The sequence below is a fragment of the Oncorhynchus gorbuscha genome, linkage group LG07, assembly GCF_021184085.1.
Source record: "Oncorhynchus gorbuscha isolate QuinsamMale2020 ecotype Even-year linkage group LG07, OgorEven_v1.0, whole genome shotgun sequence".
Taxonomy (NCBI): domain Eukaryota; kingdom Metazoa; phylum Chordata; class Actinopteri; order Salmoniformes; family Salmonidae; genus Oncorhynchus; species Oncorhynchus gorbuscha.
In genome coordinates this window covers 77951558-77976557 of record NC_060179.1, presented here as the reverse complement: position 1 = coordinate 77976557, position 25000 = coordinate 77951558, and the positions used below count along the sequence as shown (strand labels likewise).

Sequence of the window (25000 nt, the reverse complement as noted above, 5' to 3'; positions counted from 1 at the left end):
GGAGGGAGGGAGGGAGGGGGAGGGAGGGAGGGAGGGAGGGGGAATAAGCCCATACCAGTCATAGATTTACTGTCATCCCACAGGGCTGGAGGGGGGCAGGTTAGTGAGATGACAGACAGACAGGGTGCAGAGGTTAGAAACAGATGAGACAGAGAGAGAGACCTTCGATTTAAAATGAATTGATTTGAGAGAGAGACCTTCAATTTAAATTGAATTTAATTGAGAGAGAGAGACCTTCCATTTAAATTGAATTTATTTGAGAGAGAGAGACCTTCCATTTAAATTGAATTGATTTGAGAGAGAGACCTTCAATTTACATTTAAACTTATTGAGAGAGAGAGAGACCTTCAATTTAAATTGAATTGACAGAGAGAGAGAAACAGACAAGAGAGAAGGAGAGAGACAGAGAGAGATAAAAATAGAAGGAGAAAGTAACAAATTAAGGAAAAAATAATGTATTTGTTCCTACCCATTTAGTTTCCTTTCTGCATTGCTGCTCTTTTAATCTGTGTGTGTGTGTGTGTGTGTGTGTGTGTGTGTGTGTGTGTGTGTGTGTGTGTGTGTGTGTGTGTGTGTGTGTGTGTGTGTGTGTGTGTGTGTGTGTGTGTGTGTGTGTGTGTGTGTGTGTGTGTGTGTGTGTGTGTGTGTGTGTGTGTGTGTGTGTGTGTGTGTGTGTGTGTGTGTGTGTGTGTGTGTGTGTATACCTCTGTACTTGGTGATCACAGCAGAGTTGAGGCAGCGGGGCTCCTGGAATGTGACCGTGAGAGAGGAGCTACTGGTTACACTGAGACGCACTGCAGACAGGGGCTCTGGCACACCTACAAATCACATCAAATACACTTTAGAAAGCCCTTTTAAGTTGTCACAAAGTGCTTTACAGATGCCCAGCCTAAAACCACAAAGAGCAAGCAATGCAAAATCAGAAACAGTGAATAGGAAAAACTCCCGAGAAAGGCAGGAACCTAGGACGAAATCTAGAGAGGAACCAGACATTGCGGGGTGGCCAGTCCTCTTCTGGCTGTACTGGTAGAGAGGAACCAGGCTTCAAGGTGGGGCCAGTCCTCTTCTGGCTGTACCTGGTAGAGAGGAACCAGGCTTCAAGGTGGGGCCAGTCCTCTTTTGGCTGCAGCTGGTAGAGAGGAACCAGGCTTCAAGGTGGGGCCAGTCCTCTTCTGGCTGTACTGGTAGAGAGGAACCAGGGTTCGAGGGGGGGCCAGTCCTCTTCTGGCTGTACTGGTAGAGAGGAACCAGGGTTTGAGGGGGGGCCAGTCCTCTTCTGTCTGTACCTGGTTGAGAGGAACCAGGCTTCAAGGTGGGGGCAGTCCTCTTCTGTCTGTACCTGGTTGAGAGGAACCAGGATTTGAAGTGGGGGCCAGTCCTCTTCTGTCTGTACCTGGTTGAGAGGAACCAGGCTTCAAGGTGGGGCCAGTCCTCTTCTGTCTGTACCTGGTTGAGAGGAACCAGGCTTCAAGGTGGGGCCAGTCCTCTTCTGTCTGTACCTGGTAGAGAGGAACCAGGATTTGAGGGGGTTCCAGTCCTCTTCTGGCTGTAGCTGGTTGAGAGGAACCAGGCTTCAAGGTGGGGGCAGTCCTCTTCTGTCTGTACCCGGTAGAGAGGAACCAGGATTTGAGGTGAGGCAAGTCCTCTTCTGGCTGTACTGTTTATATAAGTACATGAAGTACATTAAGGCCAGATGGTTTGTTAACCTTCTGATACTGCTGGTGAAGTCTAGGAGTCCTAGAAATGAGCTACATGTCTGTAACCTGATTTAAGGTGTCCATTGAAGTGAGCGGTCAGAGCAAACTGCCAGCCCAAACAGATGGTTGTGTGTTCAGTTTAGATGGGGCACAAACACAACACACATGTACCTTACTGATAGAGAAGCAGATCATGTGTGTTTGTCAAATCAAAGAGTATTTGTCACTTGCACAGGATACAGCAGGTGTAAACAGAACAGTGAAATGCATGATTCAATATCAAAGGTAAAGAAATAGTGTGTGTCTTTGCGTAAGTGCATGTGTGTGTTTGTCTCTCCTCCTGTCCTCCTCCCCTCCTCTATTCCTGTCCTCCCCTCCTCTCTTCCTGTCCTCCTCCCCTCCTCTCTTCCTGTCCTCCTCCCCTCCTCTCTGCCTGTCCTCCTCCTCTCCTCTCTTCCTGTCCTCCTCCCCTCCTCTCTTCCTGTCCTCCTCCCCTCCTCTCCTCCTGTCCTCCTCCCCTCCTCTCCTCCTGTCCTCCGACCCCTCCTCTCTTCCTGTCCTCCGACCCCTCCTCTCTTCCTGTCCTCCTCCCCTCCTCTCCTCCTGTCCTCCTCCCCTCCTCTTCTCCTGTCCTCCGACCCCTCCTCTCTTCCTGTCCTCCTCCCCTCCTCTCCTCCTGTCCTCCTCCCCTCCTCTCCTCCTGTCCTCCTCCCCTCCTCTCCTCCTGTCCTTCTCCACTCCTCTCTTCCTGTCCTCCTCCCCTCCTCTCCTCCTGTCCTCCTCCCCTCCTCTCTTCCTGTCCTCCTCCACTCATCTCTTCCAGTCCTCCTCCCCTCCTCTCTTAATGTCCCCCTCCCCTCCTCTCTTCCTGTCCTCCTCCCCTCATCGCTTCCTGTCCACCTCCCCTCATCTCTTCCTGTCCTCCTCCCTTCATCTCTTCCTGTCCTCCCCTCATCTCTTCCTGTCCTCCTCCCCTCGTCTCTTCCTGTCCTCCCCTCATCTCTTCCTGTCCTCCTCCCCTCCTCTCTTCCTGTCCTCCTCCCCTCATCTCTTCCTGTCCTCCTCCCCTCCTCTCTGCCTGTCCTCCCCTCCTCTCTTCCTGTCCTCCTCGCCTCATCTCTTCCTGTCCTCCTCCCCTCCTCTCTTCCTGTCCTCCTCCCCTCATCTCTTCCTGTCCTCCTCCCCGCATCTCTTCCTGTCCTCCTCCCCTCCCCTCCTCTCTGCCTGTCCTCCCCTCCTTTCTTCCTGTCCTCCTCCCCTCCTCTCTTCCTGTCCTCCTCCCCTCCTCTCCTCCTATCCTCCCCTCTTTTCTTCCTGTCCTTCTCCACTCATCTCTTCCTGTCCTCCCCTCATCTCTTCCTGTCCTCCTCCCCTCCTCTCTTCCTGTCCTCCTCCCCTCCTCTCTTCCTGCCCTGCTCCCCTCATCTCTTCCTGTCCTCCTCCCCTCATCTCTTCCTGTCATCCCCTCATCTCTTCCTGTCCTCCCCTCATCTCTTCCTGTCCTCCTCCCCTCCTCTCTTCCTGTCCTCCCCTCATCTCTGCCTGTCCTCCTCCCCTGCTCTCTGCCTGTCCTCCCCTCATCTCTTCCTGTCCTCCTCCCCTCCTCTCTTCCTGTCCTCCCCTCATCTCTGCCTGTCCTCCCCTCCTCTCTTCCTGTCCTCCTCCCCTCATCTCTTCCTGTCCCCCTCCCCTCATCTCTTCCTGTCCTTATCCCCTCTTCTCTTCCTGTCCTCCTCTCCTCCTGTCCCCTTATATTGCTTATGGCAGCAGTATATGATGAGGGTTGTATGAAGATGATAGAAACTCTTCCATCTATTCGCTCCCCTCTATTCTCTCCCCTATGAACTTTCCCCTCTAACTCTACCCTCTAAACTCTCCCCTCTCTCCAACCAACAACACCAACAACACCACCAACAACACCAACAACACAATCACCAACAAAACCAACAACACCAACAACACCAACAACACAACCAACAACACAAACACCAACAAAACTGACAACAACACCAACAACAACAAGAACACCAACAACAGCAACAACAACACCAACAACAATAAGAACACCAACAACACCAACACCACCAGCAACACCAACAACAACAAGAACACCAACAACACCAACACCACCAACAACACCAACACCACCAGCAACACCAACAACAACAAGAACACCAACAACACCAACACCACCAACAACACCAATAAAACCACCAACAACACCAACACTAACACCAACAACACCACCATCACCACCAACAACACCAACAAAACCAACACCAACAACAACAGCACCAACAACAACACCAAAAACAAAAACACCAACAACACCACCAACAACAAGAACACCAACAACACCAACAACACCACCAACAAGAACACCAACAACACCACCAACAAGAACACCAACACCAACAACACCACCAACAAGAACACCAACACCAACAACACCACCAACAAGAACACCAACAACACCACCAACAAGAACACCAACACCAACAACACCACCAACAAGAACACCAACACCAACAACACCACCAACAAGAACACCAACAACACCACCAACAAGAACACCAACACCAACAACACCACCAACAAGAACACCAACACCAACAACACCACCAACAAGAACACCAACAACACCACCAACAAGAACACCAACAACACCACCAACAAGAACACCAACACCAACAACACCACCAACAAGAACACCAACACCAACAACACCACCAACAAGAACACCAACAACACCACCAACAAGAACACCAACAACACCACCAACAAAAACACCAACAACACCAACAACAAGAACACCAACAACACCACCAACAAGAACACCAACAACACCACCAACAACAAGAACACCAACAACACCAACAACACCACCAACAAGAACACCAACAACACCAACAACACCACCAACAAGAACACCAACAACACCACCAACAAGAACACCAACAACACCACCAACACCACCAACAAGAACAACAACACCAACAACACCAACAACAACACGTTTGCTACAGTTGTAAAGAATAAAGGAGTATGTTTTCAGAAGCACTTCAGAAACTCCTCCACCATGGTGTTTACTTAAGCCAGAGGTATTCAACTCTGACCCTACGAGGTCCTGAGCCTCCTGGTTTTCTGTACTACCTGATAATTAATTGCACCTACCTGGTGTCCCAGGTCTAAACCAGTCCCTGATTAGAAAGGAACAACGAAACACACACACACACACACACACACACACACACACACACACACACACACACACACACACACACACACACACACACACACACACACACACACACACACACACACACACACACACACACACACACACACACACACACACACACACACACACACACACACACACACACTCACCTCGACCCTCCAAAAACACACACGATCCCAGCACACTCACGTGCATGCTGGAAGCCAGTCGTCATGCGTTTGTAGAGCTTGCACCTCCACTCCCAGGCTCGGATCTGCTTGTCCTTGTCACAGGCCTCCAAGCTAAGGCCGTCTCTCTGGGCCTGAGCAGCCAGCTCCCCTGCCCTCCTCTCTGCCTCGATGAACAGGCTGCTAAGGTGGGCCTCGCGACTCTCCACACTGACAACTACAACACAGACACAAAACAGACAAGTTCTAGACGTACCATTGTAGTTCTCCTGCCCTCCGCACAGCCTCACCACTCTAGAAGGACTCGAACACAGACAGACATGGGTTGCATCTGTCATGTCACACCACTGTCATGAACGTTCTCAGCCAGAGTGGCCGCCATATTGATGCCAAAATCAATTTTAGCTAGCTGGCTCTCAATGGCTGAATATACGGCTATAGATATATAGAAATGGTCAGGATGCACATTTTCAAAAAGTTCAAAAAACCTGTGCTGTGCCTTCTGTTATCAAGGGCCACTCAGAGAAGTACAGGCCACAGACCTTGCAGCTCGACTTGCTTGTTACAGCTGACTAGACACAAACAGACTGACATAGTGAGGGGGATCTGTGTGGAAGACCCGTGATCATGGGAAAAACACAGGTTACCATGGGATACAGAACACAGGTTACTATGGGATACAGAACACAGGTTATTATGGGATACAGAACACAGGTTACCATGGGATACAGAACACAGGTTACTATGGGATACAGAACACAGGTTATATTGGGATACAGAACACTGGTTACTATGGGATACAGACCACAGGTTACTATGGTATACAGAACACAGGTTACTATGGGATACAGAACACAGGTTACTATGGGATACAGAATACAGGTTACTATGGGATACAGAACACATTACCATGGGAGATGGAAGACACATTACTATGGATACAGAACACGTTACCATGGGAGATGGAAGACACATTACTATGGGATACAGAACCCGTTACCATGGGATACAGAACACAGGTTACTATGGGATACAGAACACAGTTTACTATGGGAAACAGAACACAGATTACTATGGGATACAGAACACAGGTTACTATGGGATACAGAACACAGGTTACTATGGGATACAGAACACAGGTTACTATGGGATACAGAACACAGGTTACTATGGGATACAGAACACAGGTTACTATGGGATACAGAACACAGGTTACTATGGGAGATTCAGTGAAACACAGATTATCATTAGAGTTGGAAAAGAGCTCAAGTTTCACTGATAGAACACAAAGTTTCACACTGCTTTGAAAGGTCCAATGTGGATGCGAGGATAGACTAGTAGAATTCCCCTGCTTGGCGGGTGAGTGGAACACACAGACAGACATGTGTATTTGGCCTCCCGGATTTGTCATAATAAAACCATAGCCCTTGTGCCAGGTCTCCCTCTTCCTTCTCTCTCTCTCTCCCTCCCTCTTCCTTCTCTCTCTCTCCCTCTTCCTCTTCCTCTCTCTCTCTCTCTCTCTCTCTCTCTCTCTCTCTCTCTCTCTCTCTCTCTCTCTCTCTCTCTCTCTCTCTCTCTCTCTCTCTCTCTCTCTCTCGTCATTGACCATGACAACAACATAAACAAATAACCACGCTGTAGAAGAAGACCCTCTTTCACGGACCTCTCACCGTGCCCATAGCCCCTGGGGCAGGAGGGGTGGTGAGTGACAAAGAGGGAGGACGACAGAGTAAGTAAACAGCCCAGTGATCCCTCCATCCTTCCATCTCGTTACCTGGGGGTCTGAGCTAAGTCTGAAGCTACCTTGTAAATGGTGTACTACTTCTTGAAGTGCCCTACTTTTGACGAGGAACAATAGGGACCAGGTAGGGAATAGGGTGCCATTTGGGACACAACCTGAGTCTGGGCTGCAGTGGAAAAGAGTGGCAGCCGTATTAGCCTTGTCGAGGTGCAATTTCCTGCTTCTTCAGGAGTGACAGGCCTGACGCAGGCTGTGGTTAATTGATGGGGCTATAAATTAACATGCAGAGCTGTCCATCCAGCCACACACGCACGCTAATGCACCCATACACACAAGCTCACACACTGGCCCATTGTCTGGCCTGTCTGCCGGCGGGTCAGTTCTACGGCGAGATGAGGAGCGGTGGGACCTAAATAAAGTCCCCTGGCGGGACTCGTTAATTACCCTCCAACCCGCTCCATGGTTGGGCTACCACGCCCATCAAGCCCTCAGTCTCACTGCAGAATTAGATGTTTTCCCACCTTTCTCCAAACGTCAAATTTTAAAGTTGCTCCAAATGTCAATGTTGCAAAAACAAGTGCCAATCATTGTGATTGAACACGCCATCCTCGTGGCCAGAGCTCGCAGATTACGCCCATCCACCACCCCCGTCCACAACATCTTAGCAAAATCCAAGCCTAAAGGTGCTCACCATTGCCCCTAGTGGCAACATCCTGTATTAGGGCACAGATGTTTTAGGCGTATTAGGCACACAAAAACAACTCTACGGTTCCATTAAGGCATTCATTCCAACTGGGTTAAGTTAAAGGTTCACGTTTGGGACATACTGAAAAAACTTTTGGGTAAACTACTAATTCCGATTGGTTAAAGTAAGGATTATGGTTTGGGTTAATTAACCTTGCTATCGCATTGTGGATGACTGGCGCAGTGGTCTAAGCAGTGCGCTCCCACTCCATAGACTGCAGGTGGCTTCAATCCCAGCTTCCGGCAACAGATTTTAGAGTTTTCTTTTTTTTGCTCCTAGTGGACGGTTTTGAATGTCCTTATGACCTGCAACAACGTCAAATTTCGACTTGAATCTTGAGTGATCTCTCTGACCCAGTCTGTCACCCCACTCACCCCACCCCCCCCACTCCACCCCTCCAGCCCAACCCACTCCATACCTGGTCTGTCAGATGCCCACCCCTCCAATCCCCACCCCATCCCTCCAACCCAGCCAACCCTCTCCATAATTGGTCTGTCAGACCCCCACCCCACCCCTCCACCACAACCCAGTCAACCCTCTCCATACCTGGTCTGTCAGACCCCCACCCCACCCCTCCAAACCAGCCAACCCTCTCCATACCTGGTCTGTCAGATCCCCACCCCACCCCTCCAACCCAGCCCATTCAACCCTCTCTATACATGGTCTGTCAGATCCCCACCCCACCCCTCCACCCAACCCAGTCAACCCTCTCTATACCTGGTCTGTCAGGACCCCCACCCCTCCAACCCAGTCAACCCTTTCCATATCTGGTCTGTCAGACCCCCCACCCCACCCCTCCAACCCAACCCAGCCAACCCTCTCTATACCTGGTCTGTCAGATCCCCACCCCTACAACCCAACCCAGTCAACCCTCTCTATACCTGGTCTGTGAGATCCCCACCCCTCCAACCCAACTTTCCAGTCAACCCCCCACCCCACCCCTCTATACCTGGTCTGTCAGATCCCCACCCCTCCAACCCAACCCAGTCAACCCTCTCTATACCTGGTCTGTCAGATCCCCCACCCCACCCCTCCAACCCAACCCAGTCAACCCTCTCTATACCTGGTCTGTGAGATCCCCACCCCTCCAACCCAATCCAATCAACCCTCTATATACCTGATCTGTCAGATCCCCCACCCCACCCCTCCAACCCAACCCAACCCAGTCAACCCTCTCTATACCTGGTCTGTCAGATCCCCGACCCCACCCCACCAACCCAACCCAGTCAACCCTCTCTATACCTGGTCTGTCAGATCCCCACCCCACCCCTCCAACCCAACCCAGTCAACCCTCTCTATACCTGGTCTGTCAGAACCCCACCCCACCCCTCCAACCCAGCCCAGTCAACCCTCTCTATACCTGGTCTGTCAGATCCCACACCCCTCCACCCCAACCCAGCCAACCCTCTCTATACCTGGTCTGTCAGATCCCCACCCCACCCCTCCACCCCAACCCAGTCAACCCTCTCTATACCTGGTCTGTGAGATCCCCCACCCCTCCAACCCAGTCAACCCTCTCTATACCTGGTCTGTCAGATCCCCCACCCCTCCAACCCAACTCAGTCAGCCCCAGGAGGATAAACAGAAACGGGCTTACCCCTATGTTTGTTTACAGGGATCGGTTTGTACCACAGTAAGACGTGTGCGTGTGTGCTCTGTGTGAGCGAGTGTTTATAAAAACACTTGACGTTCTCCGCTCTCAGCCCCGGAGGACAATAAATCACTTAGGTATAATTGGCAGGGCGTTACATGCATCGTTGGAAAAGTTAAACCATTAAATGTCAAACTTTGTCAGGGCTTTTCAGTGGGGAGAACCTGCTGGGCCCCCTCTGGCCTGGGATAGGGTTAGGGGATGTGTGGGGGCCCCTCTTCTGGCCTGGGATAGGGTTAGGGCATTTGTGGGGGCCCCTCCTCTGACCTGGGATAGGGTTAGGGGATGTGTGGAGGCCCCTCCTCTGACCTGGGATAGGGTTAGGGGATGTGTGGTGGCCCCTCCTCTGGCCTGGGATAGGGTTAGGGGATGTGTGGGGGCCCCTCCTCTGGCCTGGGATAGGGTTAGGGGATGTGTGGAGGCCCCTCCTCTGGCCTGGGATAGGGATAGGGGATGTGTGGAGGCCCCTCCTCTGGCCTGGGATAGGGTTAGGGGATGTGTGGGGGCCCCTCCTCTGGCCTGGGATAGGGTTAGGGGATGTGTGGAGACCCCTCCTCTGACCTGGGATAGGGTTAGGGGATGTGTGGTGGCCCCTCCTCTGGCCTGGGATAGGGTTAGGGGATGTGTGGGGGCCCCTCCTCTGGCCTGGGATAGGGTTAGGGGATGTGTGGAGGCCCCTCCTCTGGCCTGGGATAGGGATAGGGGATGTGTGGAGGCCCCTCCTCTGGCCTGGGATAGGGTTAGGGGATGTGTGGGGGCCCCTCCTCTGGCCTGGGATAGGGTTAGGGGATGTGTGGAGGCCCCTCCTCTGGCCTGGGATAGGGGATGTGTGGAGGCCCCTCCTCTGGCCTGGGATAGTGATAGGGGATGTGTGGAGGCCCCTCTAGACTTGGTTAGTTAAACTCTGAAGTGGCCACTGTTTCACCCCAGTTAGACGTGTCACTAACATGGAGCGGAGCAGACGCACACACACACACACACACACACACACACACACACACACACACACACACACACACACACACACACACACACACACACACACACACACACACACACACACACACACACACAAGGCTTGTGAGGTGCTTTCCTGTCCAGGGAAGTTGGACAAGGTAAGAACCATCTGTTTAGGAGAGGTGGAGGAGGGATGGATGGAGTATTACACTAAAGTAGTAGAGGACTAAAGTAGTATTACACTAAAGTAGTAGAGGACTAAAGTAGTAGTAGACTAAAGTAGTAGTAGACTAAAGTAGAATTACACTAAAGTAGTAGTAGACTAAAGTAGAATTACACTAAAGTAGTAGTAGGCTAAAGTAGTAGTAGGCTAAAGTAGTAGAGGACTAAAGTAGTAGAAGACTAAAGTAGTAGTAGGCTAAAGTAGTAGAAGACTAAAGTAGTATTACACTAAAGTAGTAGTAGGCTAAAGTAGTATTACACTAAAGTAGTAGTAGGCTAAAGTAGTATTACACTAAAGTAGTAGTAGACTAAAGTAGTATTACACTAAAGTAGTAGTAGACTAAAGTAGTAGTAGACTAAAGTAGTATTACACTAAAGTAGTAGTAGACTAAAGTAGTAGAGGACTAAAGTAGTAGTAGACTAAAATAGTATTACACTAAAGTAGTATTACACTAAAGTAGTAGTAGGCTAAAGTAGTATTACACTAAAGTAGTAGTAGGCTAAAGTAGTATTACACTAAAGTAGTAGTAGACTAAAGTAGTAGTAGACTAAAGTAGTATTACACTAAAGTAGTAGTAGACTAAAGAAGTAGTAGACTAAAGTAGTAGTAGACTAAAGTAGTAGTAGACTAAAGTAGTAGTAGACTTAAGTAGTAGTAGGCTAAGGTAGTATTACACTAAAGTAGTAGTAGACTAAAGTAGTATTAGACTAAAGTAGTAGTAGACTAAAGTAGTAGTAGACTAAAGTAGTATTACACTAAAGTAGTAGTAGACTAAAGTAGTAGCAGACTAAAGTAGTATTAGACTAAAGTAGTAGTTGACTAAAGTAGTAGTAGACTAAAGTAGTATTACACTAAAGTAGTAGTAGACTAAAGTAGTATTACACTAAAGTAGTAGTAGACTAAAGTAGTAGTAGTAGACTAAAGTAGTATTGAATAGGAAATAGAGCTGGGAAGATAAACATTGCTTTCCTCTGACTGAAGTATTTTTCTTCGGTATACTTTTACTACCGAACGTTCCTGTAGATTGTTCTGTAAACCATTATTTGGTCAACGGTAATAGCCGATGTAATATATTATTCCTACTATGAAGCACAAACACGACCGACCGTTGATCAAAATGCCATTGAGGGAAAAATACAGTTTTCCGAGCACCTACTGTTGCTGTAGTTATAGAGAGGAGAGTCACAGTTTTCTATGAGTATTTCATGTATTTCTCCCTGCTTAATATCGAGTTCATGGCACCACTTTACAACCGGAGTATCATGTAGTTTGTATGGTTTTGACGCCGAGCAGGGCGCACCATTTGCAATGAACAGGCCTACTGTACATCAAGTAGACTAGGCCTACTGTACATCAAGTAGTCTAGGCCTACTGTACATCACGTAGACTAGGCCTACTGTACATCAAGTAGACTAGGCCTACTGTACATCAAGTAGACTAGGCCTACTGTACATCAGGTAGACGAGGCCTACTGTACATCAAGTAGACTAGGCCTACTGTACATCAAGTAGACTAGGCCTACTGTACATCAAGTAGACTTGGCCTACTGTACATCAAGTAGACTAGGCCTACTGTACATCAAGTAGACTAGGCCTACTGTACATCAAGTAGACTAGGCCTACTGTACATCAAGTAGGCTAGGCCTACTGTACATCTAGGCCTACTGTACATCAAGTAGACTAGGCCTACTGTACATCAAGTAGACGAGGCCTACTGTACATCAAGTAGACTAGGCCTACTGTACATCAGGTAGCCTACTGTACATCAGTAGACTAGGCCTACTGTACATCAAGTAGACTAGGCCTACTGTACATCAAGTAGACTAGACTCAAGTAGACTAGGCCTACTGTACATCTAGACTAGGCCTACTGTACATCAAGTAGACTAGGCTGTACTACTAGACTACATCAAGTAGACTTGGCCTACTGTACATCAAGTAGACTAGGCCTACTGTACATCAAGTAGACTAGGCCTACTGTACATCAGGCCTACTGTACATCAAGTAGGCTAGGCCTACTGTACATCAGGTAGACGAGGCCTACTGTACATCAAGTAGACTAGGCCTACTGTACATCAAGTAGACGAGGCCTACTGTACATCAAGTAGACTAGGCCTACTGTACATCAGGTAGACGAGGCCTACTGTACATCAAGTAGACTAGGCCTACTGTACATCAAGTAGTCGAGGCCTACTGTACATCAAGTAGACTAGGCTAAACGCTGGGAAGTTTGTGTAGGACCATAGCCATAGATGACTCAATTAGCATACATGGCAATCTAGCAACAACATCATATATACAGTTAGCAGTGTTGTGTTCCAACTTCCTCAGGTGGTGAATGAATATAACCTATAGGTCACTATGCACAACGATGATGGACTATTCTCAAAAAAAGGACATCTGATCATTCTGGGTCCTATATTGACCAGGTTGCACATCAAAATATTGTTTGGGCATTCCCTGTACATGTTAGATAAAACAGCTTACTTTTGAAAATCATAGGCTCCCATCTCAGCTGTCTTGGGAACAACACATTTAGAGCTCTGCTGCTAATGTAAAGTAACTGTCCATGAAAACAAAAAGATAGGTGTATTTGTTGTTATTGATTAAAATAGTTACATTTATCTCATTATGACTGTTGTCCATATTGCCCGCTTCTAGCTCCTCCACCCCAAAAAAAATATTTTCTCATAATTTATCGTTGATTTATCGCTTTCGCAAAAACATATTTAAAAAATAATCTATATCGGCCAGGCCTACTAGAAAACCATGTATAAAAAGGCATAAAGTAGTCTGGCTGACACCAAACTCAAAGTCCTCCTGACTTCAAAGTGTGAACAGGCTGTTTGATGTTAGCACAGTGTATTGATAACGAAGGGGGCTTTGCTTTAATTGGCTGGTTCTGTACAGCCATACACAGCCCCCCGAGCGCCACCCCCTTCCATTTTAAAAGAGGTCTCAATCCCAGAGGAAAACAAAACATTTGAAAGAACCAATAAAAATAATCTCTCAATTTCTGGGGTGAATATTATAGCAACAAACATAGTCCAGACTAGTGGTTCTTTCCCTCGCTGTGTACCAGCTGGGTCGCGCCAGACAGGCTAAGCAGGAACAGCCTCACAGAAGAAAAGGCTTGAACAAGGTTCCTGTATTTTTAAGTAACGGCTTCAATGCTGGGTTGCATTACTTAGTGTGTACTCACATTGCACCCTCCATAGTGTTTACTTAGTGAGCCCTACGTAATGTATACGGAGCGTTGGACTAGTAACCGAAAAGGTTGCAAGATCGAATGCCCCGAGCTGACAAGGGTAAAAATCTGTCGTTCTGCCCCTGAACAGGCAGTTAACCCACTGTTCCTAGACCAGTTAACCCACTGTTCCTAGACCAGTTAACCCACTGTTCCTAGACCAGTTAACCCACTGTTCCTAGACCAGTTAACCCACTGTTCCTAGACCAGTTAACCCACTGTTCCTAGACCAGTTAACCCACTGTTCCTAGGCCCTCATTTTAAATAAGAATGTGTTCTTAACTGACTTGCCTAGTTAAATAAAGGTGAATAAATACTCACAGTGAGGGCTCTCCTTGCCGCCGGCCTTCAGCAGTAGTTTGGCTATAGGTGTGTTGTTGGTCATGACGGCCACGTCTAGCGGCGTTAACCCTTGGCTGTTGGGCGTGTTGAGGTCCAGCTCCTCAGCTGTGTATTGGTAGAGAAGGATCTGGACGGCCTCTACATCCTGTTGCTCCACCGCCTCAAACAGACACTCACTACCCTGCATGTTCTGGAGGGACACACACACACACACACACACACACACACACACACACACACACACACACACACACACACACACACACACACACACACACACACACACACACACACACACACACACACACACACACACACACACACACACACACACACACACACACACACACACACACAGGGGTCAGGAGACAATCCTCATTGTTGTCGTCATCAACAGCACTCACCCACAGCTCCAGAAAGTCATTATGCTCTGAGTCTATACTGATAGACAATTGAAGCTTTAACCAAACCAAGGTCAACAACAACGTGTAGTGATTGATGGACCGTAGAGAGGAGAGGTGGTCCTCTGTAGCTCAGTTGGTAGAGGATGGCACACGCAACACCTGAATAGGGGGTTGGTTGCCAGGACCAGCAAATACATGTATGCATGAGTGACTAAGTGGCTTTGGATGAAAGCAGACGCCATATTACATGGGGACAGTACTGTCTATCTGTCACAGTGAGAGAACACTGACACGATCCAACACTTTAAAAAGAAACTACACTCTCTGATCGATTGGCACAATCCATATCATATCACTCATTTCACATTCAATTATCATTGTAGCGTGTCGATGGAACGTGTGTGTGGGTTAACATCAGATCAATTGGAGTGTGATTAAGCCAACGCTAGGTTATTGTTCAGCGTGATGGAAACACATACGCCTGGAGGACTAATGACAAGTGTGCTTCTGTGTGTAAGGAAAAGCCTGTAAGAACATTCTGTCCAAAAAGCAGTGACATTTACAACACATCCAGTGGAGAGAGAGAGAGAGAGAGAGAGAGAGAGAGAGAGAGAGAGAGAGAGAGAGAGAGAGACAGAGAGACAGAGAGAGAGAGAGAGAGACAGAGAGAGAGAGAGAGAGAGAGAGAGAGAGAGAGAGAGAGAGAGAGAGAGAGAGAGAGAGAGAGAGAGACAGAGAGAGAGACAGAGAGAGACAGAGAGAGAGAGAGAGAGAGAGAGAGAGAGAGAGAGAGAGAGACAGAGAGAGAGAGAGAGAGAGACAGAGAGAGAGAGAGAGAGAGAGAGAGAGAGAGAGAGAGAGAGAGAGAGAGAGAGAGAGAGAGAGAGCACCGCAGTGAAAGTCCTGACGCGGTAACATTCAAAGATGGAATCCGAATGCCACTGTTCTCATCCAGCGCCTTAGTTTGTGTTTTGTTGACAAAATGGTTCAAAACCCAGCAGTACATATTATTCTGTTCTATCTGGCGTGTGATGATGTCAAAAAATAGTTTTTTTGTTTGTAGTAACTTCTGTGTTGTTGTAATAACCCAAACGGACGTGGTAGTTTCATCGGCTACGGCATCTATAGCTGTAATGAGTAAATAACAAGCTGTACGTGAGATGTAACCAGGTGGAACATGTCATCAGACTGGGACACATCAGCCCTAGTGTGAGAACAAACTGAAACCTCTCTAATACACACACGCACGCGCGCACGCACGCACACACACACACACACACACACACACACACACACACACACACACACACACACACACACACACACACACACACACACACACACACACACACACACACACACACACACACACACACACACACACACACACACACATCCTTCACATCCTTCACGCTTGTTTTTTGCTGTTCTCCAATGTAAATGTATAGAAATTCAGTAAATGAGCTTCAACTTTCTAAATATGTCTTGGATGTGGAAAAAAAACACACAAACATAGCATGTATGCATGGACACACAATCCCAACTCACCGAGCCCTTGTGATGACCGTGGCGTTCTCCGCGGCCGAAGAAGTAGGCGTCCTCGAAGGAGGAGTGGCCTCCTTTCAGCTTCTCTGATAGGTTCCTGTAGAGGCGCTTGGCGGCGCTGGGGGAGGCAGGGCCTCCCGAGCACTTCCTGGTGTGGGACAGCTGCAGGTTCTGCATCTGTTGAGTCATGCTGACGGAATAGTTCCTAAAGGAGGGAAGGAGAGAAGGGAGGGAGAGGAAAAAGTCATTTCAATGTGCAAGAGCAATTTCTACCCAATTATACAATAGAACGGCCGACAATAAAGACAGTACAAACTGATGGGTTTGAACATGGACGAGTTTCAGGTTCTGCACTTCTGACGGAACAGAAGTTCCTAAAGGAAAATATATTAGAAAAATACCAAGGCACTCTTCATATCTGGGGCAAGTTAAAATCATCTTTATTATCTTTTCATGTCCTAGAGGACGACAAAAACAACACACACACGTATGCATTTTAGTTTCCTTCTTCGGGACTGTGAAGGAAAACGTCATTTAAATGTAATCAATTTCCTTTGAGAACATTTCTACCCAGTTATACATGTGATAAATATGGAGACATTAATAACAGATCCATGACAGTGGAAGAGTCTTACTGACAGATGTGTTAGTGAAAGGTGAAAAGGGGTCATTTCTGAGTCTCTCTCTGAACGATACGCTATGGCTAACATGGATGATTTGGGCCATGGAACGGCCGCTAATTCCAGGAATGTATTGACAGAGCAATGGCTGAACAATCTTTAATGATCCTCGCATCATATTTCCAAGAAACACACCAAATAACCATTACTCAGGCCTTCTGGCCAGCTAGATAGACCCGCCATAAATGATTGCTTCACTCACTTCTGCTTGGTAGGAAAAATTACTGTTGACCCACAGGCTCCCGTTAAATTCATTTCCCCGTCGGCTGCACAGATTTAATCTGGCGCTCAGAGAAATGACAAGAGAGACAGGAGAGACAAAGAGGTACACACAGGGACATGAACAATGAAATAAAGGTGGACATTTTTCTTTTACGGTGAAATCATGGTGAAATAATAACAAAGAAGTGTGTTTTCTACCATAGAATCATCTATCATGTGTAGAAAGACCTTAGTTTAATATTGGATTCTGAAGCAAAACATTTGTTAACATTTTACGTAAGGTGTCATAATGTAGGAGTAACATAAGTCACAACAACAAACATAACAACAACAAATACCAAACAACTACAGTACACGGCTGGTGATCAATTCCTCAGTCTGTATTCTGTCTCCAAATGTTGTTACAAGCCGCACCATATCGCCAAGTCAAATTCTGACTATGTAAACGTACTTGGCAAATGAAGGTGATTCTGATCATTTGTCCTAATTTTGATTCATTTGATTCAATAGCGATTATTTGGTAGCCAAGTTCATCTGTGCTGGTGCAAAAGCGAAGCTCCACTCAGCTGTGAGAGAGAAGTGAAGAGCTCAGTTATGAGGAGCGCTCCTCAGCAACCATTCATGAAAAAAGGAACATTCTAGTGTTACTCTAGTTATTATCTCTTCACTGTTCCAGAAGCCAGGCTCGGGAGTCAAGACAACCAGTCAAATTCTTATCTTTCCTCTGTCAAAACAGAATGATATTTTACAAAGCCACAGAGGGATGGGATGCATGAATACAAACATGCTTCACTTTTACAATAGAAAGGCTGCATTTACACAGGCAGACCAATTATTTATATGATTTATTTATTTTTATTTTACCCCATTTTACCCCATTTTACCCCATTTTACCCCATTTTACCCCATTTTTTCCCGCACCAATGTGTCGGAGGTAACACCGTCCAACTGACGAGGTCAGCCTGCAGGCGCCCGGCCTGCTATAACAAATCATTAAAGCACGATGAGACAAGTAAATCCCCCCCCACCCCCACCCGACCAAACCCTCCAGTAACCCGGACAACGCTGGGCCAATTATGCGCCGCCCCAAGGGACTCCCAATCACGGCCGGTTGTGACACAGAATGGGATTGAACCTGATGCAGTGTCTCAGACTCAGGAGGCCCAGGCACCCCAATTGTGATCTTTTGCCACGAATTGGCAGATCAGATCTTTTGCCTATAATTGAGCAAAGGATCAGAATTGGACTGCTTTGTGTAAACACAGCCAAAGAAATAGAAAGATTAAAAAACTAGGGTGGTTCGGTTTTGGTTCGATTATTAAAAAATAATAATGGTTTTCGATTTTGGTTTCGATTATGTGGGTTGAATGCTGTAAAAACACAGAATAAAACAATGAAGTCCCATGACGGTAGTGACTGCCCATTACTGATGATCATTTATTAACCTTCATTTATTCACATTATTTTACTTTAATACAATACATCATTTGTTGTGTAAATTAAATGTGTTTTTATTTGATGACTATTATCTAATTCCATGTTACCCTCTCATCTCTATATAGCTGCTGCCTACGCGGTCTGACAAAACTATTTTAGTCTTCAAACTAAACTGAACAAAAATATAAACGCAACATGCTACAATTTACATTATTTTACTGAGTTACAGTTGATATAAGGAAATCAATCAATTTATTAAATAAATGTATTATGGCCTAATCTATGGATTTCACATTGAGAATGAGTTTTTTCTCCCACAAAAGGACTTTATTACTGGCGGAAATACTCCTCGGGTTCATCAGCTGTCCGGATGGCTGGTCTCAGACGGTCCCTCAGGTTCATCAGCTGTCCGGATGGCTGGTCTCAGACGGTCCCTCAGGTTCATCAGCTGTCCGGATGGCCTCAGACGGTCCCTCAGGTTCATCAGCTGTCCGGATGGCTGGTCTCAGACGGTCCCTCAGGTTCATCAGCTGTCCGGATGGCTGGTCTCAGACGGTCCCTCAGGTTCATCAGCTGTCCGGATGGCTGGTCTCAGACGGTCCCTCAGGTTCATCAGCTGTCCGGATGGCTGGTCTCAGACGGTCCCTCGGGTTCATCAGCTGTCCGGATGGCTGGTCTCAGACGGTCCCTCAGGTTCATCAGCTGTCCGGATGGCTGGTCTCAGACGGTCCCTCGGGTTCATCAGCTGTCCGGATGGCTGGTCTCAGACGGTCCCTCAGGTTCATCAGCTGTCCGGATGGCTGGTCTCAGACGGTCCCTCAGGTTCATCAGCTGTCCGGATGGCTGGTCTCAGACGGTCCCTCAGGTTCATCAGCTGTCCGGATGGCTGGTCTGAGACGGTCCCTCAGGTTCATCAGCTGTCCGGATGGCTGGTCTCAGACGGTCCCTCAGGTTCATCAGCTGTCCGGATGGCTGGTCTCAGCTGTCGGGTTCATCAGCTGTCCGGATGGCTGGTCTCAGACGGTCCCTCAGGTTCATCAGCTGTCCGGATGGCTGGTCTCAGACGGTCCCTCAGGTTCATCAGCTGTCCGGATGGCTGGTCTCAGACGGTCCCTCAGGTTCATCAGCTGTCCGGATGGTCTGGTCTCAGACGGTCCCTCAGGTTCATCAGCTGTCCGGATGGCTGGTCTCAGACGGTCCCTCGGGTTCATCAGCTGTCCGGATGGCTGGTCTCAGACGGTCCCTCAGGTTCATCAGCTGTCCGGATGGCTGGTCTCAGACGGTCCCTCAGGTTCATCAGCTGTCCGGATGGCTGGTCTCAGACGGTCCCTCGGGTTCATCAGCTGTCCGGATGGCTGGTCTCAGACGGTCCCTCAGGTTCATCAGCTGTCCGGATGGCTGGTCTCAGACGGTCCCTCAGGTGAAGAAGCCGGAGGTGGAGGGCCTGGGCTGCCATGGTTACACGTGGTCTGCGGTTGTGAGGCAAGTTGGACGTACTGCCACATTATCTTAAATGAAGTTGTAGGGGGATTATGGTAGGGAAATTAACATTCAATTCTCCGGTAACAATTATTGTGGACATTCCTGTAGTTAGTATTCCAATTTCACGCTCCTTCAAAACATGAGACATCTGTGGCATTGTGTTGTGTGACAAAACTGCACATTATAGAGTGACCTTTTATTATCGTCAGCACAAGGTGCACCTGTGTAATAATCATGCTGTTTAATCAGCTTCTTGATATGCCGCACTTATCAGGTGGATGGATTAACTTGACAAAGGTGAAATGCTCACGAACAAGGATTTTTTGTTGAATAGTTGTCTAAAAAATGAAAAATAACCAAAACGTTGGTTAATCACTCAGCACTATCTATTGAATAAAGCGAGACTAACTAATTGACTGATTGATTGATTAATTGGCTGACAAGTTTAACTTATTATGGCTGGGGGGCAGTATTGAGTAGCTTGGATGAATAAGGTGCCCAGAGTAAACTGCCTGATACTCAGGCCCAGAAGCCAAGTCATGCATATCGTTAGTAGATATTGATAGAAAACACTCTGAAGTTTCTAAAACTGTTTGAATGATGTCTGTGAGTATAACATAACTCATATGGCAGGCAAAAGCCTGAGAAAAAATCCAACCAGGAAGTGGGAAAGTCTTTGCCTATCCAATATACAGTGTATACAGTGTAAAATTTGGTCCGATTGCACTTCCTAAGGCTTCCACTAGATGTCAACCGCCTTTAGAACCTTGTTTCAGGCTTCTACTGTGAAGGGGGAGCGACTAACAGCTGTTTGAGTCTGACAGAATGTCATGAGCTAAGTCATGAGCGCGATCGTGAGAGCTAGCTGCGTTCCTTTTCATTTCTAAAGACAAAGGAATTGTCTGGTTGGAATATCATTGAAGGTTTATGATAAAAACATCCTAAAGATTGATTCGATACATCTTTTAACATATTTCTACGAACTGTAATGGACCTGTCGTCTGAACTAAGTGCCTGCGCCTTGTGAATTTGAATTTGTGAACTAAACACGCAAACAAAAAGGAGGTATTTGGACATAAATGATGGACATCATTGAACAAAACAAGCATTTATTGTGGAACTGGGATTCCTGGGAGTGCATTCCGATGAAGATCATCAAAGGTAAGTGAATATTTATAATGCTATTTCTGACTTCTGTTGACTCCACAACATGGCGGGTATGGCTTGTTTTGGTCTCTGAACGCTGTACTCAGATTATTGCATGGTGTGCTTTTTCTGTAAAGCTTTGTTGAAATCTGACACAGCGGTTGCATTAAGGAGAAGTATATCTTTAATTCCATGTATAACACTTGTATTTTCATCAACATTTATGATGAGTATTTCTGTAAATTGATGTGGCTCTCTGTAAAATCAACGGATGTTTTGGAAGCAAAACATTACTGAACATAACGCGCCAATGTAAACTGATATTTTTTGATATAAATATGAACTTTATTGAACAAAACATACATGTATTGTGTAACATGAAGTCCTATGAGTGTCATCTGATGAAGATCATCAAAGGTTAGTGATTAATTTTATCTCTATTTCTGCTTTTTGTGACTCCTCTCTTTGGCTGGAAAAATGGCTGTTTTTCTGTAACTAGGTGTTGACCTAACATAATCGCATGGTATGCTTTTGTCGTAAAGCCTTTTTGAAATCAGACACTGTGGTGAGATTAACAACAAGTTTATCTTTAAAATAGTGTACCTCTGTTCTACCTAATGTTTACATACGTATACATATGAGATGAATAATGTAGGGTATATACTGTACTCTATATCATCTACTGCATCCTTATGTAATACATGTATCACTAGCCACTTTAACTATGCCACTTTGTTTACATACTCATCTCATATGTATATACTGCAATCAATACCATCTACTGTATCTTGCCTATTCCGCTCTGTACCATCACTCATTCATATATCTTTATGTACATATTCTTTATCCCCTTACACTTGTGTCTATAAGGTAGTAGTTTTGGAATTGTTAGCTAGATTACTTGTTGGTTATTACTGCATTGTCGGAACTAGAAGCACAAGCATTTCGCTACACTCGCACTAACATCTGCTAACCATGTGTGTATGTGACAAATACAATTTGATTTGATTTGATTTGATTGTCTGTTTGAGGAATTTTAATGAGATTTCTGTTGTTTGAATTTGGCGCCCTGCACTTTCACTGGCTGTTGTCAAATCGATCCCGTTACGGGATTTCAGCCGTAAGAAGTTAAGTGAGCAAGTGAAGGCCCTTATTGGCCTGAATATCCTGAAATATCACCACATATTACACCAGAGAGTAAAGGGACAGGAATGAAACAGAACCAATCACATGACCAATTAGTGACACTGCAGGGGAAAGCGTGTATGTGAGTGTGTGCTTGCGTGCGTGTGTGTGTGCATGTCTGTGTGTGTGCGTGTGTGTGCCTATATGCGTGTCTCTCCACTAAGAGGCAAATAAACAAAAATATCCACAAAAGGCATTCTTGCACACTCACAACCGACCACAGAATAGACACCTCAGTCCATCCATAAGTGTGAATTGAACGTTTGCTTCATCACTCCATGTATCTATTGAGAGGACACTGGAACAGGGAATTAGAGATGTACATCACACTGAGTAAACCTTTAACCTTTAATCTATCTCTACTCTACCTCTACTCTACCTTTAATCTATCTCTTCCTCTATCTCTACCTCTATTCTACCTTTAATCTACCTCTATTCTACCTTTAATCTACCTCTACTCTACCTTTAATCTACCTCTACTCTACCTTTAATCTATCTCTTCCTCTATCTCTACCTCTATTCTACCTTTAATCTACCTCTACTCTACCTTTAATCTATCTCTTCCTCTATCTCTACCTCTATTCTACCTTTAATCTACCTCTACTCTACCTTTAATCTATCTCTACTCTACCTCTACCTCTATTCTACCTTTAATCTACCTCTACTCTACCTTTAATCTACCTCTACTCTACCTTTAATCTATCTCTTCCTCTATCTCTACCTCTATTCTACCTTTAATCTACCTCTACTCTACCTTTAATCTATCTCTACTTTACCTCCACCTCTATTCTACCTTTAATCTACCTCTACTCTACCTTTACTCTACCTCTACCTCTATTATACCTTTAATCTACCTCTACTCTACCTTTAATCTATCTCTTCCTCTGTCTCTACCTCTACTCTACCTCTTCTCTACCTCTACCTCTATTCTACCTTTAATCTACCTCTACTCTACCTTTAATCTGTCTCTTCCTCTACCTCTACCTCTACTCTACCTCTTCTCTACCACTACCTCTATTCTACCTTTAATCTACCTCTACTCTACCTTTACTCTATCTCTACCTCTACTCCACCTCTACTCAAACGTTAATCTACCTCTACTCTATCTTTACTCTACCTCTATTCTACCTCTACCTCTACTCAAACTTTAATCTACCTCTTCTCTACCTCTATTCTACCTTTAATCTACTCTACATTTATTCTACCTCTACCTCTACTCTACCTCTACCTCTAATCTACTCTACATTTATTCTACCTCTACCTGTACTCCACCTCTACTCAAACTTTAATCTACCTCTTCTCTACCTCTATTCTACCTTTAATCTACTCTACCTCTACTCTACCTCTACATTTATTCTACCTCTACTCCACCTCTACTCAAACTTTAATCTACCTCTACTCTACCTTTAATCTACCTCTACTCTACCTGTACCCTACATCTAATCTACCTCAAATGCTACCTTTACTCTACCTCTACCTCTACTACACCTCTACTCAAATGTTAATCTACCTCTACTCTATCTTTACTCTACCTCTATTCTACCTCTACCTCTACTCAAACTTTAATCTACCTCTTCTCTACCTCTATTCTACCTTTAATCTACTCTACCTCTACTCTACCTCTACATTTATTCTACCTCTACCTCTACTCCACCTCTACTCAAACTTTAATCTACCTCTATTCTACCTTTAACCTACCTCTACTCTACCTTTAACCTACCTCTACTCTACCTTTAATCTACCTCTACTCTACCTGTACCCTACATCTAATCTACCTCAAACGCTACCTTTACTCTACCTCTACCTCTACTACACCTCTACTCAAATGTTAATCTACCTCTACTCTATCTTTACTCTACCTCTATTCTACCTCTACCTCTACTCAAACTTTAATCTACCTCTATTCTACCTTTAATCTACCTCTACCTGTACTCCACCTCTACTCAAACTTTAATCTACCTCTTCTCTACCTCTACTCTACCTTATATCCACTTCTACTCTACCTTTAATCTACCTCTACTCAATTTTTAATCTACCTCTACTCTACCTGTACCCTACATCTAATCTACCTCTACTCTACCTTTACTCTACCTCTACTCCACCTCTACTCAAACTTTAATCTACCTCTACTCTAACTCTACCTCTATTCTACCTACCTTTACTCTCCCTCTACCCGGCATCTACCCTACCTCTACCTCTACTCTACCTCTTCTCTACTGTACCTATACTCTACCTCTACTCTACCCTACCTCTACCTCTTACCCTACCTCTACCTCTTCTCTACTATACCTCTACTCTACCTCTACATTTATTCTACCTCTACCTCTTCTCTACTGTACCTCTGCCTCTACTCTACCTCTACTCTACCTTACCTCTACATTTACTCTAACTCTACTCTACCTCTACTCTACCTCTACTCTACCTCCACTGTACCTCTACTCTACATCCTCATTTATTCAACCTATACCTCTACTCTAGCTCAACTCTACCTCTACCTCTACTGTACCTCTACCTACACCTCTACCTCTACTCTACCTACACCTCTACTCTACCTCTACTCTACCTACACCTTTACCTTTACTCCACCTTTACTCTAACACTACTCTACCCTACCTCTACTCTACCTCTACCCGGCATCTACCTCTACTCTACCTCTACTCTACCTCTACTCTACCTCTACTCTACCCTACCTCTACCTCTACTCTACCCTACCTCTACCTCTACTATACCTCTACCTCTACTATACCTCTACCTCTACCTCTACATTTATTCTACCTCTACTCTATCTCTACATTTATTCTACCTCTTCTCTACTGTACCTCTACCTCTATTGTACCTCTACCTCTACCTCTACCTTACCTCTACATTTACTCTAACTCTACTCCACCTC

General features: G+C 46.0%; 1 protein-coding gene across 1 annotated transcript in view; it reads right to left on the bottom strand.

Annotated features, from left to right (window-relative positions):
* Positions 1–25000, bottom strand: part of LOC124039051 (ankyrin repeat and fibronectin type-III domain-containing protein 1-like) — a 178204-nt gene that overhangs the window by 134941 nt on the left and 18263 nt on the right. Inside the window, exons 2-5 of the mRNA XM_046354930.1 lie at positions 15947–16163; positions 13989–14199; positions 5128–5322; positions 705–818 (exon numbers count right to left, since the gene is read on the bottom strand). Coding sequence (XP_046210886.1) covers positions 705–818; positions 5128–5322; positions 13989–14199; positions 15947–16147 — 721 coding nt within the window. The 5' untranslated portion in view covers positions 16148–16163. The remainder of the gene's footprint in view (positions 1–704; positions 819–5127; positions 5323–13988; positions 14200–15946; positions 16164–25000) is intronic.